We start from the raw sequence: 24,049 nt of genomic DNA, 5'->3' as shown, positions 1-24,049 counted from the left end.
TGCTAAAGCATCAGGATAAACAATGAGGCTGAACACTTCCAACTTCTTTATGCCTGAGCAGCGCTGTGAATTGGTGCTGGGTCTGGGAGGGCAGGGAATTTTCAGAGACATCTCTGAATCACTCAAAGGGGTGGAAGGGGGTGGGGAAATCATGGGGCGGGGCGGGGGGGGGGGGGAAAGAAAAGAAATCTAAGGATATTTTCACCACCGGGTTTTAAGCCAGGAATGGCAAATAGATTCCTTTGTATGTCATGTCTGACCGGCTGGTGGTGGCTGCTCAGGCACTGTGTTGAGGAGGACTCTGAAGCTGCATCCAGCCCCATAGGAGAGGCTCTCTGCCTGATTAAAGATGCCTGTTGTAGGCACAAAGAGTGGGAGTGACATCACGCACACGAGCAATGGCCTCCCCACATGGCTCTAGTGAGAAACACAATTTAGAATCATGACATCATTCTGGAAACCGGACTGTGGACAAAGTATTTTATTTTGCCTCATTTTGTTCTCCATGTGAAAATAAGGCCCAGAGAACGCCCACCCCACCCGCACTCAGTGGCCCCGCCTCTGGAGCACGTGACCAGCACGTACTGCCGGCTGCGTGGGGAGAGTGCCTGCAGGGCTTCCTCTCCCTCCATTGCCCCTTCACCCTCACCCGCCGCGCCCTCCCTGCCCACCTTAGGCAGCTGGGAAAAGGGAAGTGAGACTTCTCACCTGCGTGGAGTGGCCTCTTCACTGGTGACATCTACAGGGGTCTAAACAGAGGGAAGAAGAGGGTGGCCTGTGTCTCTTGGAAGCCAGGCAGAAGCATCCGATACAGAAATGACCTGAAGAAGTTTTCATTGTTTTTATTTGGAAACTTAAGAGACAACTCCAGCTCCTCTGTGAATTCCCAGAGAGTTTACAGCAGTCGTGGGAAGCAGGTCTATTTCGGCCCACTTTTTGCCAGGTGCCAGTGCAGATAAAAAATAGGTGGCGATCTAGCAATGGTCCAGCTGGGAGGGGAGGAGCAGAGTCCTTGCAATCGGAAAGAAGGGGTTCGGAGGTTAGCAGGTTCTGGAGAGGCCTCGCCCTGCAGGGAATGAGGCCCTGGTCCATGACACCAGCACTGGCCCTGGGGAAAAAGGAGGAAAGGTAAGGCTTTCATGCAATTAGTCAGCAAGATCTAGCAGTCAAACAACCCACTTAGAGCTGCTTGGGTGAAGCAACAATTGGCAAAGTATCACCATGAGAACAGGCTGGTGGGAGGCTATGAGGTTATCTAGGTTATAGTCAAACCTCGGTTCTCTGTACGGAACATCACCCATCTTCAATAGCTGGCTTCTCAACCTGACAACCCTTTCATGCTGATACCTGTATGATCAGTCAAACATTTCTCAGGCGACTAACAAAGGAGAGAATGTGTGAGTATGAGTCAGTTTATTGCTAAACTGCATGTTGTTAACATCTCAGGAAATTGTGCTGTGAATATTTTTGTTGCTGCTTATTATTATTAAATTTTAATTTTTTACTGTACATTTCATTTCCTTTTTGTTAAATTTTCATTTACATTTCATGTCCTTTTTGTTTTCAAGTGTTTATAGATTAAACAGTACATTAGGCATGTGCTGTATATAAGTATTATATACTGAGAGTATTATGCTGAGTGAAATAAGCCAGTCAGAGAAAGACAAATATCACATGATCTTACTTATAAGTGGAATCTAATGAACATAATAAACTGATGAACAAAATAGATCCAGAAACATGGAGGTATAGAACAGACTGACATATCTTGGGGGAGGGAGGAGGAAGGCAGGAGGAGATGGGAAGAGATTAACCAAAGGACTCATATACATATATGCATAACCAATGAGCACAGACAATAGTGGGGTGAAGGCCTGGGGCGGGGTAAAGGTTGGGAGGGGGGTAGAGGGGAGAAAATTTTAAAGAAAGGAAGATTAAAACGGAATCATTTGGGGGTCTGGAATGGATTAATTCAATTTATATGATTTCTAGTGGGGGGAAAAAGACTCGGTTTTCAAACAACCTTCCAGAATGAATTAAGTTCAAGAACCAAGGTTCCACTATATTTGCATATTTAAAAAAAATGGGTGGGAGGGAGACTGTATCTATTTCCCTTGAAAATGAATTTTCCTGACATATGAGGTTTGGAGCACGAAAGTCATGGCAGGGGCAGGACAGCGTTATTTCTGGAAGGTTCTGGATGTGGGGGATCCAAGTGGACAGGTAGGAGTGGTGCACTGGATTCACAGGCCTCAGACAAGCCCAAGAACTGACCGCTGGCCAGTGGCTGGGCCCCCTTTCTATCACCAAAGGTCATCTCCCTCGCATCGTCTGACTCAGTTTCCCCATATGAACAGATAAAACCACACCACGAAACAACCACCTCATGCTGCCTTCACTTGGGTGCAAATGGTCCATGGGTCACTCTTGTGTTGACCTGGAGAGAGCTAACTGAGCAGGCGGGTGAAAAGGAAGTGTGGGAGCGGGGGAGCGCTCTGCATCTGGTTGTTAGATGGAGGCTGAAGCTGACTGGCGCTGGCTGTGTCCTGCAGGCACTTGAAAGCAATTCCATGGATTCCCACTCCTGCTCTCGGGCACTTTTGAGATGGTCACCACCCTACTTCCCTAGTCCTCTAATGACATCATCTCACTGTCTCCCGTTTAGACTATGAGGGAGGCACTGGTTTCCATGTGCTCGAAGCGTGGATGCTACCCTGGCCTGAACCATGACTGGCCCGAGATCTCAGAGCTGGGGGGTAAGTTCAAAGCCAAGACCTGTTAGAGGGCCTTGGTGTTCTTGGGTCAGAGCAGGAAGTTGATCTCCTGGGGTGAGGCCTGTTTAAGATGAGGCTCCAGAAAAGTCCCTGGGAAACCCTCCCCCCAGTTCCTGCTGGGCGCACCAGCCTCCTCCCACCCCAGCAGATAGCTGTGCCCTTGTACGGTCAGAGCACTTTCAGGAAGAAACGCTTCCAGTCGGGGTGGTCACTGTCTTGAATGGCCAAGTCCAAAACAATCAGGGTTTGGTGTGCTAGAAACTTCTTCCTTCCTCCTGAAGTAGCCAATCACCAGGGTGGTCACAAGTGACAGACTGCGACAGCTCTGGCAAGCGTCCAGCCACTCTGGGATCGGCCAGGCCTTGGCATTAAACCACCTTGCGGCTGAAGATTTAAGGACATGGAAGAACGGTCCTGGACTATTAAACAGGAGAGATTATAAAACATCGTGGGAAGTAGGATCCCATTTTGGTGCTACACATAAAAAACACGTAGAAAATAATAGAAAGGTCTTGGAATTATAGGTTTTTTTGTTGCTGTTCTTTCAGTTTATTTCTTTTTTCTAGTTTTCTAGAATAAAATGCATTGATTTTATTATAGGATTTTTTTTTTTAAAGGGGGAATGGCCAATATCTGAGCACAGCTTTAAGAACCAGACCTCCCTTCCCTGCCTTGGACATAACCCTAGTACAGTAACTTGTCACCCAAGATGTTTAATTATGCAAAATGCATTGCTGCCCTCTTCCTTTTATAAGAGAGGGCAAAAAGCCAGGGAAGCTGTGAATGTGGGTGCTTCAGTAAAGAGCTAAAAGCATTTGCTTTAAAGCCCATGTCTAGGGCTGTCCCTGTCTTACTCTAGCCAGCTCGATCTGCCCTGCCCTCCCCCGGCCTGTCCAGGCGTCCCGAAGGGCTCGGCTTCCTCAGGGGAGGTTGCAGGGAGATTTGCTAGACCTTCCTGATGAAGACCATCCTTCCTGAGAGAACCTGCAGTCACCACAGCCAAAGCAAATCGGTTTCTGGGTAACTAGAAAAGCCAGCGATTCACTCCACTTTGTCTCTGAGCTCTGCAAGGGACCGGTTTGGGCCAGGGGAGGAGAAACAAGAGAGGAAAAGGAGAGAAAGAACTGAGAAGATATTGAAGGTTGACCATCCAGCCACTTGGTGATATTTGTGAGTGGCCATTCACGTGTCAAGCTCTGTGAGGAGGCACAGGCCATCGAGGTGAAATAATAGTCACAGTTCTTCTGGGACTTTCACGCTGGTTGGGGGTGAGGAAAATCATCAGGCAGTTACAATGCAGGGGAAGGTGGTAGGGGCTGAGCAGGGGTTGTGGGAGGGAGCCGACAGCAGGCTCAACTCCTGGCTGAGCCATCAGAGCAGGCTTCCTGGAGGAGGAGACCTCTAGACCAAGGCTTGAATGACAAAGAGTTGATGAAGCCGAGGACAATGGGAAAGGTGTGAAAACAGCTTGGGGACAGCATGTCAGGCAGGGACAGCATTGCAGAGTCACAGAAATGAGAGTGAGGATGGTTTACTTAGGATGGGGGTGTGGACGAGGTGGTTAAGGACTGATGCTTTACCTAGTGGGTAATGGGGAGCCATTGAAGGCATTTGAGCAAGGGAGTCTCTTACTCAGATTTCTGTTTTTAGATGCTTTGGGCCAGTGATCTTTCTGCAATGAGGAAGGAAGAAGGAAAGAGTATGGGGTGGGGGGTGGGGGGAAGGAAATGGGGCAGAGGTTGTTCCCTGCTGGTGGCTCTCAAACTCAGGCGCTTAGTTCAGTTGGAAGGTGGGAAGATGGTGCCCATGTGACAGGGGTGGGTACCCTGGTTTGAGTCCTCACTTCTGAGCCTGGGTCATTAAATTGTACAGTGAAACCTCTCTCCAAGGGCCATGGATGCTGCTGAGTGGGAAAACAGATATGTGAGCGTTGTGTGCCCACCCAGCTCACCACCAGTCACAGGCAGGCATTTGAGAAGGGCTTTCGATGACAAGAAGGGTGGCGATCCGAGCCCCAGGGTTAACACAGATTAGATAGGAAACCAATGCAGGGAGACACTTTCATGGCTAAGAAGAGCGTTTCAAGCTCTGGGAGGTGCAACTGACCTGGCACTCAGGGGCTGGTCACCGGGTAGTCCCCTCTGATGGCCCGCAGCGAGAGCTCGTACCCCAGGAACATGGCTGCGCTCATGGGGAAGCCCCGCACAGCATTCACCGTGATGCCTCTGAAAAACACCTGTGACAGGGGACGGCATTATCACCGGGGCCTGACCGCACCTCTGCAGGGCCACAGCGAGGGCGGGGGGGCAGGGGGGGCTGGTGGTGATGCCCGCTCAGGCCCCTCTCAGGCTGGGCCCTGCAGAGCCCAAAGGACCTGTGCAGGCAAAGGCTGCCTGGGAGGCCCAGCCATGCCCTGCCCTGACCCGGGTCACGTCAGATGGCACTTCTCCTGCCAGGCCTGGCCCACATGCACTGTGACAAAACTGTTGAGTCCTGTGAACACCACGTCTCCTTGCTTAATTGCTGCTCTCTCTTGTGAGCACACACATACACACATGCACACACATGCGTGTGCACACATGATTTTCAGGAATCTAGAAGTCAGAACTCTCCCCTCCTCTTTGCAATGGTGGACAGAGCACCAGCCCCAACCAATACAGTGACAGGTGCTTCCTGGGACATCCCCAGGGATCAGTGGGGAGAACTCAGGCCGTGTGAAGAGGGCAGATACAGAGTTGAGGCACAGCTGTGCCATTTAGTAACTGTGTTATTTGGGCAAGTGGCAGCCTCTGGAATCTTAATTTTCCAACAGTAAAAGGGGGTGATCATGCTACTGACCTGATACAGTTGTTGAGGGAATAAATGAGATGACGCTGTGGAGCACGGACACAGTGTTGACTAGCACATCACCATCCTTGTGATCTAAAGTCATTGCTTTGGACAGAGTGGCACCCAACCTCGATCACTAGTGTGAGTGCCTCGGGGTGGTGGCCTGTTGATGAGCCGCTAGCCTTGGCCTTAATACAAGAAGACGCTGTTTGCCTTCCCTCCCAGGGAATACGATAAGGTGCTTTCCTTCCCCCCTGAATCCTCTTGCCTGGTGCAAGAAGACACTAATCAATGTGACCTAATTCCAGCCCTTGGAAAGTTTATAACCTACTAAAGGAGCTAAGCCCCACTCAGGAATAATTACAACATAATGTAGAATGTGATGAGAATAGATAAGGGCTTTGGTGAGCAGTGGGGTGGAGAGGAACTGTCCTTAAATGTCCTCCCTGGACAAAACATCTAAAGGCTAATTCCTATCCAAGCATAAATGACCCGGTAACTGTCAGACATAAGATGCAACTCTGTTAACTTACTCCTATATAATTAACTACGTTTATGAGTTTGGGCTGGTATTGTAATTTTAGGAAAGTGGAAATCCAGCCCTTTGCATTCCCTGTTTGCTTAGTAGTCGGGCACTGTGGTGTCAGGTTAGGTGCAGGCCACTGACAGGATGTCAGGGGACCTTCCTTCAGGAGCGGTGTCTGCATCTTGCCACTCTGTGGCAGCCTGGGAGACGCAGCTGGATGGGAAGGGGAGAGAGGGCCTTGTGGACTTGGGAAGCCTGGGCCCCGGTGAAGGGAGCTGATGGACAGGATCCAAGAGGTGAGCAAGTGGCTACTCTAAACCCTGGAGCAATTCAGGTAGGGGACAAGGGGAATCCTTGCGACATTAGCTCTCCTTTCTCATGTCTAACCTCTCTGGAATTCCACAGGCTCACCCTGAGTGACTGAATAACAGCCAGGAACCGGGTCAGGCTCTGGAGGCAAATTCCATGCTAGGTGCCTCAGACGCTCCCCTGCAAGGCAAGCCAGGCAGACCCTCCTGTCCCACAGCACTGGGCCCTGAAGGAGCCCTAGACCACTTCAGACAGACAGACAGACAGACACTCCTCCCTCCAACAGCTGCAGCCACTCTGCCTCTGCTCTGCGAGGCTGAAAGGTGGCTAACAAAATGCACACCTTCTGACTTTTACTGCAGCTCTCAGAACACAAACAACACTGGACTGAGTTGTTCCTCATGAAGCCTCAATGGCTCCCCACTGCCCAAGGTCAAGTGCACACCTTCCCTGGCCTGTCAGGACCCACACCCTCTGTGCCTGCTCTTTCCCTGGACTGCCTCTTACACCTCACACCTGTCACTCTGGACAGTCTAAAAGCCTGTCATTCCTCCTAAGGGACCAACTCTCTTCAGCACTGGGCCTCTGCTGGCATGCTCCCAAGTCTGGCTGCGCCCTCTAGTAGTCGATGGTCCACTGCCTTCTGTGCACTCATCTCTCTGCCATCACAGCACTTCTCACACCCCTGCCAACTGCCCGTGACTGGCCCATCCTCTCATCAATAATCCCAGTAAGGGCAGTGGGAGCAGGGCTGTGTGTGTGGCTCATCTCCGAATCCCCGGCACTTGCACTGTGCTTGGCCTAGAGGACCCTCTATAGCAGCAGTCGCCAACCTTTTTGACCTCATGGACCACCAGTGGTCTGTGGACCACCAGTTGCCAACCACTGCTCTATAGATATTATTAAATGAATCAATGAATGGATGGATGAGAGGAAGGAAAGAAGGAAGGAAAGAAGGAAGGAAGGAAGGAAGGAAGGAAGGAAGGAAGGAAGGAAGGAAGGAAGGAAGGAAGGAAGGAAGGAGGAAGGACTCATTGATACCAGAAGAATGGTTTCTGAGCTGAAAGAGTCCCAGTGTGATGTGATAGTGGGGGATTCCTGGAGTGGAGAGAAGGCTCCAGACGGCCTATGTTTCAGAACCAAAGAGCAACCAACCCTGGTGCTTCAAGAAGCTTTCTACTACAAATGCTCCTCTCTGTCTCTCCTTAGAGTTATCCACTCTCATCCTACTGTCCCAAATCCTTTCACAAGGACACCAAGTCACTCCGCCAGCATCCTATTTCAGATGACAGCTCTCTAAGCATGAGCCATGGCCCCTGTGGCCCACAGCGATCCTCACAGCAGGCAGATGACGGATCCAAAACTTGGGAATGCCCTGAACCATGGACTTCTAACGCCCATCATGAAGGCTGCTTTACCGCTAATCATTAAGAGAGTTACGAAAAGGGCTACTAACATTGAACACTGCCATCATTATTTTACTGCTTTCCAATTCTCTCTTACCACTGAGTTCTTCTCCCAGGGGAAAGTGGAAACAGCTTAGGGCTTTGTACACCCCTCAGTGAGCTGCAGTAAAAGTGTTTTGGAGTGGGTATTCTACAAAGCAGTGCCCAAGCCAAGTGGGACTGGAGCCATCCCTCGGCCCTGGGAAAAGGCGTTCTTCCTACTGCTACGAATATGACTGTGAGACAACCCAACCTTCCAGGACTGTGTGGGAATTTTTGTTACCATATATTATTTATATGCAAACATACATACAAATATACATAAGTATCCATACACATATATATGCATGCACAGGCTGTGAATATTTTTGGAATACATCATACCAAATAACAGTGATTGCCTTTGAGAAGGTACTGGGAACCATCAGAGTGATATTTAGACAATGTATCTTCTTATACCTTTTGAAACTTCCTATGTTCATACATAACCTTTTTTTAACCTTCTAATAAAAAATTTAAAAATTAACCTCAGTCAACGAGGTGATTAATCAAGCTGAATATGACTATCTTTGCTTAACACCTATCTCTGACTATAAACTATGGATCAAATGCAATTGAGATTTAAAAATGGATTATCTGGCCTTAGTTGCCCTCAAGGACATTTTTTTTAATTTTTTTTTTTCTGAGCTCCAGGTGTTTTGGAGGAAGTAATATCAGCAATGTATTTTGCCTCTACAGACATTTTTAGAGTTATGACATTAATATTTCAGATAACAGACAAAAACATCTCATATAAAAACAGAACATCCCATTCTCTTTTATGTGTACTCGTTGGTGGAATCACAAACTGTGCTTCTGCCAAAGAAAGAAAAGACAATTGAGGTGAGAATTCTAGGAAGAGGGCAGAGCAGGAAAGGCAGGAATCTGCCTCCCTACCTACACAACAACTGTACAAGCAGAATCTGTCTGATTTTGGAATTCTGGAGTTTAGTGAAGGTTTGGACAGTAAATTGTGATTAATTTCAGCTCTTAGCACTGCAGCAGCTACCCATCCTCCACACAAGCCCTGAGGCAGGAAGCTGTGCACTGTACTTGGAGCAGCCTGCACACAGCTTATGGGAGCCAGGATAGGCAAAAAGGACCCAGCCCTCCCAATATTGAAGATGTTTCTGATCACTGATTGCTGTTTCTGGTCAGAGAGGTACCATTGTTGTTTCAACCAACCCCACCCTCCATTGATACAAGCCCCTCCCCCTCTGGCTGAAGGGACTTCCAGGGGATTTAAAAGGCTAATGCCCTTCCCCCTTCATTTTCCTCTTTTTCCCCTTAAAGACTAGGACATTCAAAAGCAACTGCATGTTTGGGGAAAATTAGAAAGTGACTGAACATGCTCAGGGAAAGCTGCTGGCTCAGAAAAGACCTGAAAGGATCTAAGTTCACACCTGATCCTTGGCACAGAGACAGCCTGCAGCAATCAGAAAAACAAAACAATAAACAAAGACAATAACAACAAACACTAAGCCCTTGGAAAAGGGAAGAATCTAATTTCCAGAGTTACCTCATTACTGTATTAGATTCAGAAGTCCAGTTTTTAACCAAAAATAAAAAATAAAATCACAAGGCATTAAAAAAAATAAATCAATCAACAGAAACTGTCCCTGAAAAAGACCTGATAGCAGAACTACTTGACAAAGACTTTAAAAATAACTGTCTTATAGATGCTTGAAGAACTGAAGGAAGATGTGGAAAAAGTCAAGAAAATGATACATGAATGAAATTGAAATATCAGTGATGAAACAAAAAACTCAGAAAGAAACCAAACAGAAATTCTGGAACTAAAAAGTACAATAGCTGAAATTTAAAATTCACTAAAAGGATTCAAAGGCATATTTTAACAAACAGAAGACTCAGCAAACTTGGAGGTAAGACAATGAAAAGTATTGATGACAAGGAACAGAAAGGAAAAAGATTGAAGAAAAGTGAACAGAGACTAAGGGACCTGTGGGAAACTCTGAAGCCAGTCAACATATGCTTTGTGCAAGTCCCAGAAGGAGAGGAGAGAAAGGGGCAGAGAGAATATTTGAAGTAATACTAGCTGAAAACTTCCTAAGTCTGATGAAAGACATGAATATAAACATCAAAGGATCTCAATAAATTCCAAGTAGGATGAACTCGAAGAGACCTACACCAAGACATATATTAACTTTTTAAAGACAAAGAAATAATCTTGAAAGCAGCAAGAGAGAAGCAACTCACTGGACAAAGGATACTCAGGAAGATAATTTTAGAGGCCAGAAGACAATGGGACTATTCAAAGCACTAAAAGAAAAAAAAAAGTAGTCAATTGGGAATCCTATATCAGCACCACTATCATTCAAGAGTGAGGGAGAAATTAAAACATTTCCGGATAAACAAAAGCTGAGGGAACTCACTACCACTAGACCCACTCTGCAAGAAGTGCTCAATGGAGTCCTACAGGGTGAAATGAAATGACATTGGACAGTAACTTGAAGCTATGTGAAGAAATTAAGACCTCAATAAAGGCAAATATGTAGGGAGAGTGACGTCAGCATCATAGCAGTACAAGACATTCCTTGCTTGGTCCCCACATCAACAACAAAAACTTGGCGTCCATCCATGAACAGAAGTGCCTCTGTGGGAGCTGAGGGATCCAGCACCATACACCAAGGGACCCAAGAGCAGTGGGTCCCATTTGTACATCAGGTAACAGGCAGACAGACCTCAGTACTGGCAGTGGAGCCTGCAGGACCTGCGAACTGGCTCCAGCCCCTGTTGGCCATGGTCCACGAGCACCTGGAGAATTCTGACTTGGGCAGTCTCCCACAGATGAGACAGCCTTTGTGGAAGTCCAGGTTTTGAGAGGAGAAGTTCCAGTACTCCATTGGAGCAAAACAAATAAAAGTTTGGATGCATTGGAGTGGGCAATTAGTAACTATTGGAGGGCTTGGGACAAGGCAGCTATATGAAAAAATAGGCCCAGAGATCAGTAGTAACATTTAAACCAATAAAACTCCTAATACTAATGCCAATGACAAATGGATAACTTTTTCTAAATGTTCTCTATGTGTGATGCATTAAGCTAAGCACTTTTTGTATGCGTAATTTAATTTAACCCACAAATATCCCTGTTGTTCATGGTAGGGATGGTTATCCTTGGAGAAACTGAGGCCCAAAGAGGTGAAACAACTTGTGTGGATTCCTCCAGCTCACAAGTAACCAAGCTTGGCTGGAAACTCAAATCTGCTGATCCCCAGAGGCATGTCAAGAAAATCAGGGGCCTATTTGCGGGAGAGGGTGTTCGGGGTGTCATGGGAGGCAAGATAGACAGGCGTGAATTTGTTTATAACCTTGGGTGCAAGGTGTGGAAGTCTGGGACAGTTTAGAGGCAGGAAAGGGCTTGGGTTTAGGACAAGACCCTTGGTACAGGGAGGAGAAGCAAGGAGGAGGGAGACGAGGCCTGGTTGGAGGCTGCCTCCATAGCTGAGACCAGGGGTGATGGGGTCTGTACTTGCATAGGCGGGGGAGCAGAAGGCAGATCAGGGAGCTGGAACCTGTGAGACATGATGACTGAGGTGGTTTTGGGACTTCCCACTTGGAGTGGGGAGGGGAAGGCACTGAGCAATGAGTGAGGACGGACCTCCCAGCCTATCTAGATGAGAAGGCAAGCTTTGGTGACACACAGATGTGGGTCTGGGTCCCGGTTCTGCCACGCAGCAGCTGTTTGACCTCAGGTGGGTTACTAGTCCTCTCTGAACCTTGTCAGGTGGGGTGTACACCCACCTCCTCCACCAGCCCGGGGCAAGGACCAGATGAGACAAGTTTCTCTTGTAGTGCTTGATAAATGGTAACCACCTGTACCTCAGTTTCCTTCTCTATACTCTCACATGCCCCCCAATGTGTAACCTGCCTTCCAGGGACTGAACTGACCCTGCCTGGTTATTGTATAAACACAAAAACTAGTACATTCTTGGATGGGGAGAGAAAAACAAACTTGTGCCAAAGTTCAAAGTACTGCTGTGGGCTTACTTTAAGACCTTCCTTCTGGTAACTCTGGGAGATACAGTCCAGGACACCTTTGTATTTGTTTAAATAAACCCCATCAGCCTGGAGTCGACTTTTCACAACATCCATAGGAGTCGCTGTCCCCCAGGAAATTGCTCCTGTAAAGAGAGAGACAAACAGGAGTCAGGGGCTGGCTGGTTGGGGTCTGGAGGGGACCCTGCAGCTTCCTGCCACTCAGAAGCTTCATCAGCTGCTGAGGGAAGTGGAACGTTCAGGGTCAGGGCCTACAAAGGCTGTTCCTGAGCCTCCCTTGAGACCTGCTGTGGGACTTCACAGAATTATCCTACCCTGCAGGCCTCGGTTTGTCATCTGTAAAATGGGCAGCAGTACCTGTCTTCATGGGGTTGCTATGAGGATAACTAAACGGAGGTGAGGCATTCAGCACAGTGCCAGGCGCACAGCCAGTGCTTCGTAGGTGGAAGCCTTTCTTAGCAGCTTTTATTGGAGAAACAGGAACAGGCTCACCAGTGCTTGCAGCAGCTTTCCAGGCGCCAGGGGAGGCCCAGGCTGAGTCTGAGGAGGAGGGCTCGCAGCTCCCCAGAGGCAGGATCTACCCTGAACACACAGAAGCTAAACAAGCGCTGGCCAGCCTGGGGATTGGAAAGAAATGCAGGAGCAGGTCTTTAAAAAGCTCTTATCTCTTCCAGGTATATGGAATAAAAGCCTTAGGACCTCGCGCCCTGCGTCATCCTGGTCGGACACGCTCAGGTGCCCTGGTTTGAGCGCTTTTGTGACTTGCAGGGACTCTGGGAAAACAACACCGGGTTATTGTGTAAACACGAAAACTAGCACATGCTTGGATGGGGAGAGAAAAACAAACCTGTGCCAAAGTTCGAGGCAGCTGGTTTGCAAGTTGTGTAATTGCTGCCAAGAGGCTCCCCAAAGAGGAGCCCCAAACTCTGCTCATCCTGGCCTCCCTCCAGCCCCTGTGGCCACGGTGTCAGGGCGCCCTCTGGACCTCTCTCCCTTCTGCCTCAGGTCAGGATAACAGGCCGCTTCCCCTGGCACTCTCCCTGTCCCTCAGCCCAAGGGCGAGGGTACTACAGAGGGAGGTGTGCTTGCCAGGCCACTCAGTCCTGCTCTCTCCGGAAATGAGAGCAGGTGGGGCTTTGTTTGTCCTCAGCCAGCGAGTACTTCCTGAGCACATACTAGGAGTGGCCAGCCTCAGGCAACGGGGGCGGGCGGTGGGAGTGAGGGAAAACACTGGTGTTTGGGCTTTGTTATGGGCTGGCAGAGTTTCACACATAGCTAATGATGAGGAGGAGGAGGTGGAAAGACAATTTTCTCCTCTCAGCAGCAAAGGCCATGTTATCAGCTTCTTAAAAAGCATTCTCCATGTTCAATATTGACCAATGTCACCCCAATTAAATAAATAAATAAATAAATAAATAAATAAATAAATAAAAGCATTCTCTCTGGACTCCCAGGCCCCTCTAGCTATGCTGCACTTCTCTCTGCCCTGTTGGAGCAGTCAAGTCCCTCCCAGGTGCTGGGCTCTCCAATTTCCTTTATCCCATTCTCTCAGTCCCACTTCAATCAGGTTTCCATATCTTCTCTTGACCAAAATGGGGCTTGTCAAAGTCCCTGGCGGCCTATACACCGCACAGAGGCCCTTGGTGGGAAAGAGCCAGGGCAGCCGCAGCAAAGAGACCAGTGGGGCCGAAGCCCAGAAGCCGACACAGGAGCAGAGAATGAGTGCAGGCGGGTAACAGGCGGCCGGTCGCAGAGGGCCTTAAACACCACTGCAAGGACACGGACTTCTACCTTACGTGACAGGGGGATGCAGTGTGAGTTCTGAGTAGGGAGGTTAAGTTCTGGCCCATGGTCATGAAATGGATTTGAACTTGGATCTTTCTGATGCAGAGTCCCTGCTGAGGTCTGCACTGGCCGTGTGACCTTGGGTTGGCCACTTAATTTCTCTGAACCTGATCTTTCTCATCCTAAAAAATGGGGAGACTGATTCCTACCTTCTGGAGGTAACGAAATCCTCACACGAGGAAGGTTTATAGTGTGCCAATATTAAAAAATGGTGAACCGCAATAACTAATTTCCTTTGAAAAGCTCAGTAACACCTGACACAGAATAAGTGCTCAAAATGTATCTTCTGATTGAAAGAAGCCCAAATAGGGACTTGCCATCCCCACAGGTCCAGTGGAGAGGAGATGGAAGAAAGCGGGGACTGTCCTGCATTCCTAGCCCTTTCTCTGACACATAGTAGGTATTTAACATGGAATTGTTGGATGAGGGCTGAGCAGGGCATGGTAGGCCCCCCCAACTGTCCCACTGCGGTGGCCAGCACAGGGACAGGTATCAACGCTGCTGTCTTACCTGCCACGCCACCTGCCAGCCACACAGCATAGGGGCTGGGGTCTGCACAGGCCTCAGGTGTGATCCAGTCGGTCAGGAACACATAGGGGATAAAGTAGAGGCAATAGCCTGGGACATCCCTCAGCATCATGGCACCGGCACCCCGGTATAGCCCCGCCAGGCCCTCAGTCCGCACGATGGTTGCAATGCAATGCACAGGCCCCTGGTAGGCTGGCTGCTCCCCGAGAGCCACTGCCCTGGGCTTCAAACTGAGGCTGGCTGCAAAGACAGGGCAGGGAAGATGACAAGTGACCCAGGGGGCAAGAGATTGGCCATTCTCTGGCACTAGAGCCAGCCCAGCCCACGGACAGTTCCCTCTCAGGTGGCCCACTGGTTTTTACCACACCTCTGACCTTCTTGACAGCTCAAACCAGGATTCTGGAATCCCAACAGAGAGCCCTGCCAACATGAGCAGCCAGATTGGAGACAATCTATCCAGGTGATAAAGCACCAGTTGCCTTAGAATGTTCAGGGGCTGCTGGTCAACCATCACTATGTCTCTCTCACAGATGTGACTGTAGAATGCCTAGGATCAACTATGAGAAGGCACACCAAGCTCTTTCTTGAAGCAGAGACTGGAAAATCCAGCACACCGTGTGTGTGTGTGTGTGGGTGGGTGTGTGGGTGTGCATGCGTGTACTTGTGGTAAAAAAGTACACGAGTCCTGGCCGAGTGGCTCATTTGGTTGGAGCTTCATCCTGTACACCAAAAGGTTGTGGGTTTGATTCTTGGTCAGGGCACATACCTAGGGTGTGGTCTGACTCAAAGTTAGGGCATGTATAGAAGGCAACTGGCCTCTCTCTCTCTCTCTTTCTCTCTCTCTCTCTCTTTCTAAAAAAAAAAAAAAAATCAATAAAAAGCATATTTTTTTAAAAGTACATGAGATTTGGACCCAGTTCCAAATCCTGGCCCCACCACTTACAAATATTTGGTCCTTGGTAGGCCACCCTTTCCAGCCTTTGCTTCCTTATCTTTATAAAGAAGACAGTATTGTACCCTTTATACAGAATACAATACTGTAGTGTATATTGAAAGTCGCTAAGAGAGATTTTAAAAGTTCCCACCACATACACACCCACAAAATGGTAACTGTGTGAGGTGATGGGTGTGTTAACTAACCTGAACTTGGTAATCTTTTGCGCTATACACATATATCAAATCACATTGTATACCTTAAACTCACACAATGTTTATGTTAATTATCAATAAAGCTGAAAAATATTTGTTCATAGAAGAAAAGGAGCACAGGCCTTTGTGGGTATAAACAAGGCAATAACTATCAAGTTCTCGGCATGGTCCTCAGAACATTGTGGAGGTACAGGAGATGCCCACAGGTTATTACTAAGACCGAGGTTGACTGGCACATATCAGGTGCAGGATGTGCCGGCTGGAGGGCTGGACAGTGCTCACTGACTCCCCCCACCCTGGTGCCATTGGCCCCTCCAGGTCCAGGGCACAGGGCTGCTGTCTCCTTGTATGACCTCCAGGGTCGGGTCACAGGTTGTATGTCTAGCTTCTTCTAGGGGTATGCGTAGCCACCAAGCAGTGACTCTGGCTCTCAGATTTAATCTTCCACCAGCTCCCCCGGCCCCATCTCTGATGTTCATCTCCTCTGCTATGGGCCCTTTAGCACAGCTTTGACTCATGGCCAGATAGACCTCCCAGTCCCCATGCAGGTAAAGCAGACTTATTCTCAACTTTTTCCTGTCTTAAAGAACTACCATGACATGTCTAGGAAGGAAGCTTGCCTATGACCACACGCCTATTTTGCCACCGGGGTTTAACTCCCAGAATGCACCATTTCTGGTTTTACACCTCTGGCAAAGAGGAACATCAGTTTCATTATATAGTTGAACTTCCAAGTTCCCCAAATAGTTCCATCTTTATTAGAGGAAAGGTCAGGACAAGATATTCAGCTCCATGGTGCCGCAGTCCAAACTGGAGATTTGGGGGTAAAGTGCAACCTGTCCTTTCACGAGTCCCAGAGTAAGTGAGGTCGAGGAGGAGGTTTCCATTTTCCTAGGAAATGTACTTGAAAAAACTAATCCTATATTTTCCTTTTGTGGGGTGGGGAATGGGGGCGAGCACCCACAGCCACACATGTTAAAACAACTGCAGTGTGGGCAGGAGACCGAGTCCCACTCACTTCTACAGCAGATCCCACAGGAAGTGAGCTACTTTTAGTGGCCACTTTGGGGGGGCACAGGGCCCTCTGAGCTCAGAGCAAGATCAGACACTTTGTCTTTCAAAGCCCACTGAGACGTCACTGGACACCCCTTCCTCTCCCAAATCTACCATAACACGGCTGGGGTCATCGGGGAAATTTTGGCACGAGACAAACTAGATGTAATTGTCCCAACATAAACTTTGCCTGGGCCACACTCATGTCCAAGTGCAGTGATCTGAGTAAAAGTTTTAATGAATCAGCTCTGGGGATGAGGTGGCTTTCCGAAGTTACTGATTGAAGGAGGGCGCCTGATAACATCCTGCTTATTCAGAGGACAGATGTTGAAAACAGTATTTGCCCAACCTCCAACTGGCCCTGGGAATAGAGAACCTGAACTTTTCTTTCCAGAGTGAGCAATAAGGAAATCCTCTCTATTCTCCCAGGTCTGTCACACAAGCAATCTAGCTTTTATTGCTTGAGAATGATCCGTTTATGACTATTAAAGCCGTAAAACTGTCATGATGACTACCATCTTCTGAATGCTGCCTCAAGCCTGAACTGGCGGCCAGTGCCTTCTGGACACAAGTTGGTACTGCGATGGCCTTGGGACTCCACCCGACTCCCTCATCCCCATGTAATAACAAGTGTTTGTTATTTAAAATAAAAAGACTTTTTATTTGAAAAAAATTTCAAATTTGAAAAAAAGTACAAAAAAGAAAAAAATTGTATAAAGAACACCCTTAATATTCGCTACCCAGATTCACCTGTTGTTAACATTTATTTTATGGTTTGTGCGCTCTCCTTCCCCCACCCTTCTCCCTCAAACACGCGCATGCAATGACTGAGCAGCTGCCACTGTCCCCATGCCTAAACCTGTCCGGGCTGTGTTCATCTCCAGGCAACAGTGGCCTGACCTGGGGTCAAGGTTTCACATGTCAGCTATGGGTATGATGTGGGTTTCGGGACTTACAGGTTGAAGGGCAGTATCTGATAAGGTCCTCCTTGTCTGAAGGTGTCAATGTTGGGAAAACACTTGCCAAACCTTGAATCAGCCTTGAATAAGACCCAAACCTGCACTTGTTTTTGTTTTCCCCAAGGTAAGCAATAAGGAAATTCTTTATACACGCATACACACATAATTTTATATTCTGAACCATTTTAGGGTGAATTATATACAAAATGGCCCTTTACCCTTAAATACTCAGAATTTGTATTTTCTAAGAATAGGGTATTGTCTTACATACCATAGTGCAGTTATTGGTTTCATAACCTACGTTGACAATACTGTTATCTAATGTACTGTCTATATTCACATTGTCATTTGACCTCATAATGACCTTTAAAGCATTCCTCTCCCTCCCCAGCATGGAATCCAGTCTACTCAGGTGTTGCATTTAGTCATCATGTCTCTTTAGCTTCCTTTAATCTGGAGCCTTTCCACAACCTTTCTTTGTCTTTATGACACTGACATTTTTTTTAAGAACACACTGTCCCCCCTTCTTGTAAACTGAACTTTCCTCATTTGGGGTTTGTTTGATGTTTCCTTGTTTTTACGTTGAGGTTATGAGTTCCTGGCCCAGCCTCCTCCCCATTCTCACCTCTTTTCCCACGAAGACTAATCACTTTCAAGAGCCTTCTCTGGCCTCCTATGCTTGTTTTGCCCTTTGTTTTTTTAATTGAGGTATACTTTACATTCAATTGAAGGTATAGCTATTAAGTGCACAAAAGGAGAGTTTTGACAATTGTCGATACACCCTCCTGAGAAGATGACATCTTATACTTTAAACTATTTTGGTTTCAGCCCACTCAGGCAGAGCAAAAATTTCAAATCTACCTACCCTCTCCCGCTTTTCAAGGTAAAGAACTCTGCACATCAACATGTCACTCAATGAGAAGCATAGCTTTCTTTTAGGCGATGGTTGTTACGGGCCCATCTGCATTAGCAGTAGTGCTATGGACGATTCACCTTGGACCACAGAGCAGAAACTGCTATCAGTTGCTCAGACCACAAGATGCTCTGTGGCTGGGGCAGGGAGTCGTGGCCCTGAGAGGTATGGCCTGGATGGGAGCCTTGACAGCTAGACATAGAAAAGCACTGATTGACTGAGAGTTCCGGGTAACACTAGCAGCGGACCAATTTTAGTTTGTGAAAAACAAATTTTGCTGATCCCTAAAAACTGACTTGGGAGGTTGCTGGCAAGCAGTTCTTGGAAATATGCACAACTGAATTCCATGGCCTTCCATGTCATTCCTGCAAGGACCCTGAGGAAGGAGGCCAGGTGCTGGACCAGTATCATGTGTCTTCACTTAACACCACAGATAGCCCAGCCAGCATGGCTCAGTGGTTGAGCGTCGACCTATGAACCAGGAGGTCATAGTTCGATTCCTGATCAGGGCCTGTGCCTGGGTTGCAGGCTCAACCCCCAGTGGGTACATGCAGAAGGCAGTCAATCAATGATTCTCTCTCATCATTAAAGCTTCTATCTCTCTCTCCCTCTCCCTTCTTCTCTGAAATCAATGAAAATATAAAAAAATAAAAATTAAAAAACAAAACACCATAGATAGGCTCCTGTAGACTGTGACTTGAAGCAAAATGACGTGTAAAGAAACCACTTTACCACAAGCTAATTGATATAAACGAGTTAAGTTCCGACAGCATATTTCCGGTCACAAAAACATCTTCAAACTTCTAAATAAGTAATCAAAACACTTCTAATATTAAACATTGAAATAAATGTGAGCTATACACACATTTAAGAAAGATTCACAGAAAACAAGAAAAAGAATCATTTTCCAATCCACTTATTCCAATTCAGGATTGCAGGTGGCCAGAGCCTCTCCTAGCAGCTCAGGGTGCGGCAGGACCCACGCTGGACACACACACACACACACACACACACACACACACACACACACACTCCACTCACTCAGACTGGAACAACTTAGACATGCCAATTCACCTAACAATGGGATGTGCAAGGAAACCTGAGGACCCGGAGAAAACCCACGCAGGCATGGGAAGAATGTGCACACTCCACACAGACAGTGGCCGCTGCCGGAACTGATTTTTCTCATCGTTGTTATAAAATGACGTTGAACGAAATGATGCTATTCGGGGCCCCGCTGTACTCAGCTCACACTGCACCACGATCTCAGCCTGTTGTTCCTGAACTGTCAGGACTTGGGCTTAGGGGTGCACACATGTATGTGAAGGGATTCACATTAGGTTTTGTTATTCTGAAGGGGTGAAATGTATTTTGTTTCTCTAATTATAATTTTTTGCTCTAAAATGAGAATGATATTATGAGTCAAATTTTGCTCATTTCTTATCATGAGTGCTTTGCCATTGGACCATTTTTTGCTGTGCTAAGTCAAGAGCCTATGACCTTTCACAATGATAGGTATGGGTTATATATCTCAAACACTCAGAATGCCTGTGTTTTTCTTTGTTTTGCCCAAATTCAGTTAGGATCAACTCAAGCGCCCTATACCAAGACTGGCAGGATGTTCAAGGTCAATGAAACTGGCTCCCACTCTGCTCCTAATTTTTCCCTTGGAGTGGAAGAGGGCCTACAAAGTTCTAAAAGACCCTCTCCTCCAGACCCCTCCTTAGATGTGGCTCTGACCCCACTGCCCTGCACCAGTGGCCAGTGCCTCTCTTGCCTCCTCCCTGGCCAGGAGGTTCCTTTGAAGAAGACTCTGCAGAGGGCAGGGGCTTCCAGGCTTAGCCAATTGTAAAGTACCATGCAAGCACCTTTTGGGGGTCCTTCCAGACCCAGGTCAGGGTTCTCACAGACCTGCCACTACGGCTCCTCTTCTCAGAACCCAGGACCACACCACAGCAGCCACTGTGGCCTTATTAGATACAAACAGGGAAAGTTCCATTTCTTTCCCTTTCTTAGACAACGCTATTCAATCTCTTCAATGGGCCATCACCCTGCAAATAGGAAAGCTCACTGAAACACAAAGGCTGGTCACTGATTTACAGAGGGCCTGGCCCTCAGCAACACAAAGGCCTGGCCACTCTCTGGAAAGGAAAGCACCACCAGGCTGCCCCTGTATGTGAGCACATAGGGGGTCACTTTCTACAGAAAATCCCGGACAAATCGGCCACCCACAGAGGAAGCGCTGCTGGTCCCGTCAGTGATGTGCGGGTTTACCAAATTGCCGTGCTCATGATACATCCAGGCCTGGGGGCTCTCAAATGGAAGTGGCAAACATGGAGTTATTTCAACAGACACAGGAGTCTGAGAGCACTGTAGATGGAGACAACCCCTAAAATATCTGACACATACATTATGGCCATTTTTTTCTCATGTGTAGGTGCTATTGTGAAGAATAAAAAAAATATTTACTTAAATACTAGAGGCCTGGTGCATGAAATTCGTGCACGGGGGGGGGTCCCTCAGCCCAGCCTGCACCCTCTCCAATCTGGGACCCCTTGAGGGATGTCCGACTGCCTGTTTAGGCCCGATCCCACTGGAAAATTGGGCCTAAATGGGCAGTCAGACATCCCTCTCACAATCCCGGACTGCTGGCTTCCAACTGCTCACCTGCCTGCCTGCCTGATTGCCCCTAACTACTTCTGCCTGCCAGCCTGATCACCCCCTAACCACTCCCTTGCCAGCCTGATTGATGCTTAACTGCTCCCCTGCCAGCCCGATTGCCCCTAATTGCCCTCCCCTGCCAGCCTGGTCACTCCTAACTGCCCTCCCCGGCTGGCCTGGGTCCCCCACAACTGTCCTCCCCTGCAGGCCTGGTCCCCTCCAACTGCTCTCCCCTGCTGGCCGGGTCACCCCTAACTGCCCTCCCCTGCAGGTCATCTTATGGCAGCCATCTTGTGTGTACATGAGGGCAGCCATCTTTGACCACGTGGGGGCAGCCATATTGTGTTGGAGTGACAGTCAATTTGCATATTACTCTTTTATTAGACAGGATTCTAACCCACAATAGCTTCATGTCATATGTGTTTTCTTAACCCACAAACACTGAAAGGATGGGTGCTGCTCTATGGATTGGACCCCATTTTACATATAAAAAGGGACTCAGAAGAAACTGGGAGCCGACAGCCTATGCCAGAGGCTATATCCCTATTATGGTTTGTCCTGATCGCTGCTATTTTGCTCTAATTCAGTGGTCAGCAAACTCATTAGTCAACAGAGCCAAATATCAACAGTACAACAACTGAAATTTCTTTTGAGAGCCAAATTTTTTAAACTTAAACTATATAGGTAGGTACATTGTTATTAACTTAATTAGGGTACTCCTAAGCTGGCCTTTGCTAAAAACTCAAGGGGCCAAAGAGCCACATGTGGCTCGCAAGCCGCAGTTTGCCGACCACTGCTCTAACTGGTATTTCCTGCCATTGGTTAATTTCCAGGTGGCAGGAATCCCACACTGTGGCGTGTTCCAGGGCACTGTAACCTTGTGCCTGACACTGTGCCCCATATATGTGCTTCAACATCCATTCAATGAACACCTGAGTATTTGATTGGGCAGATCTCAGTACCAGGGCCTCCCAAAAGTTCACCTCCCATCTCCCATCTCGGCATTCATCCAAGCCTGGCCCTATCTGGTCCTTCCGCCAGAGGCTTTATGAACTAAAAGAAAGTTACAGCACAATCTCAGGAACCTGGCTATGGATGGCTTAAAGCTTCAAACAGGACACCAAGAGCTAAACTTGGATGCCATCGGACATTGACTGGCACAAAAGTACCTTCTGGGAGGCCCAAAGTCAGCATATAAAACAGTTAGCCTCTACCTTCCTCTCTAAAATCAACAACAAAAAAATGTGTTAAAAAAGATAAAATACCTAGAAATAAATTTAACCAAGGAGGTAAAAGGCCTGTATTCAGGAAACTATAGGACATTGAAAAAGAAATAGAGAAAGATACAAACAAGTGGAAGCATATATTGTGTTCATGGGTTGGAAGAATTCACATGATTAAAATGTCCACACTATCCAAATCCATCTATAAATTCAATGCAATCCCAATTAAAATACCATTAGCATACTTCACAGATCTAGAATATTCCAAAAATTTATATGGCACCATAAAAGATTTTGAATAGCCACAGAAATCTTGAGAAAGAAGACCAAGGTTAGAGGGATCACAATACCAGATATGAAACTATACTACAAAGTCATTGTAACCAAACAGCCTGGTACTGGCACAAGAACAGGCATATAGATCAATGGAACAGAACAGAGAATCCAGGACTTGATCCATGTCAATATGGTCAATTCATATTTGACAAAGGAGGCAAGTGCATACAATGGAGTAAAGACAGTGTCTTCAATAAATAGTGCTGGGAAAATTGGACAGGTACATGCAAAAAGATGAAACTAGATCACCAACTTACACCATAAACAAGAATAAACTAAAAAATGGATAAAAGACTTAAATATAAGTCACAAAACAATAAAAATCCCAGAAGAAAATATAGGCAGTAAAATCTCAGATATCTCTCATAGCAGAATTTTCGCCAATACATCTCCTAGGGCAAGAGAAACAAAAGAAAAAATAAACAAATGAGACTACATCAAACTAACAAGCTTCTGTACAGCTAAAGAAAACATCCTCAAAATGAAAAGGGAGCCCATTGTATGGGAGAACATATATGTCAATGATACATCTGATAAGGTGTTAATTTCCAAATTATATATGGAACTCATACAACCCAACCAAAAGAAAACAAACAATCCAATTTAAAAATGGCCAGAAGACCTGAACAGACACTTCTCCAAAGAGGACATACAAAAGACATATGAAAAAGTGCTCAACATCACTAATCATCAGATGCAAATTACAACAATAATGAAGTACCACCTCAGCCCTGCCGGAATGGCTACCATCAATAAATCAACAAATAACAAATGTTGGCATGGATATGAGGAAAAGGGAACCCTAGTACATTGCTGGCCAGAATGCAGACTGGTGCAGCCACTGTGGAAAACAGTATGGATATTTCTAAAAAAAAATTTAAAATAGAACTTCCATTTGACCCAGTGCTCCCACTTCTGGGAATATATCCTAAGAATCCCAAAACACCAATCAGAAAGAATATATGCACTGATATGTTCATAGCAACATTATTTACGACAGCTAAGATCTGGAAACAGCTCAAGTCCCATCAGTAGATGAGTAGGTTACAAACGCTGTGGTATAGTCCTGGCTAGTGTGGCTCAGTGGTAGAGGTTGGTCCGGGCACCTACTGAGTTCGATTCCCAGTCAAGGGCATGTACCTTGGTTGCAGGTTCATTCCCCGGCTCTGGTTGGGTGTGTGCGGGAGGCAACCAGTCAATGTCTCTCTCTCGCATCAGTCTCTCTCTCTCTCTCTCTCTCTCTCTCTCTCTCTCTCTCTCTCTCTCTCTCTCTTCCCTTGCTCCCTTCTACTTTCTCTCTCTAAAAATCAATGGAAAAAATATCCTTGAGGATATTTCTTAAGGTTTAAGGAAAAAAAAAAACATGTGGTACATTTATACCATGAAATACTATACTATGCAGTTGTAAGAAAGAAGGATCTCTTATCCTTTGTGACAGCTGGA

General features: G+C 47.0%; 1 protein-coding gene across 2 annotated transcripts in view; it reads right to left on the bottom strand.

Moving 5' to 3' along the window:
- Window positions 1-591: 591 nt before the first annotated feature.
- SLC25A48 (solute carrier family 25 member 48) overlaps window positions 592-24,049 on the bottom strand; it is a 41,389-nt gene continuing 17,931 nt past the window's right edge. Inside the window, exons 5-8 of one of the 2 annotated variants that reach the window (XM_079772577.1) lie at window positions 14,295-14,552; window positions 11,931-12,064; window positions 4,881-5,010; window positions 972-1,108 (exon numbers count right to left, since the gene is read on the bottom strand). In XM_079772577.1, the coding sequence (XP_079628703.1) occupies window positions 4,888-5,010; window positions 11,931-12,064; window positions 14,295-14,552 (515 nt within the window). In that variant the 3' untranslated portion in view covers window positions 972-1,108; window positions 4,881-4,887. Of the gene's footprint in view, window positions 1,109-4,880; window positions 5,011-11,930; window positions 12,065-14,294; window positions 14,553-24,049 lie in introns of both variants that reach the window. The other variant, XM_079772576.1, reaches the window with a different exon arrangement.

Source organism: Cnephaeus nilssonii (genome assembly GCF_951640355.1).
Source record: "Cnephaeus nilssonii genome assembly, chromosome: 5".
Taxonomy (NCBI): Eukaryota; Metazoa; Chordata; class Mammalia; order Chiroptera; family Vespertilionidae; genus Cnephaeus; species Cnephaeus nilssonii.
Note: the sequence above shows the minus strand (reverse complement) of the source record. Positions and strands in the feature narration are given on the sequence as shown.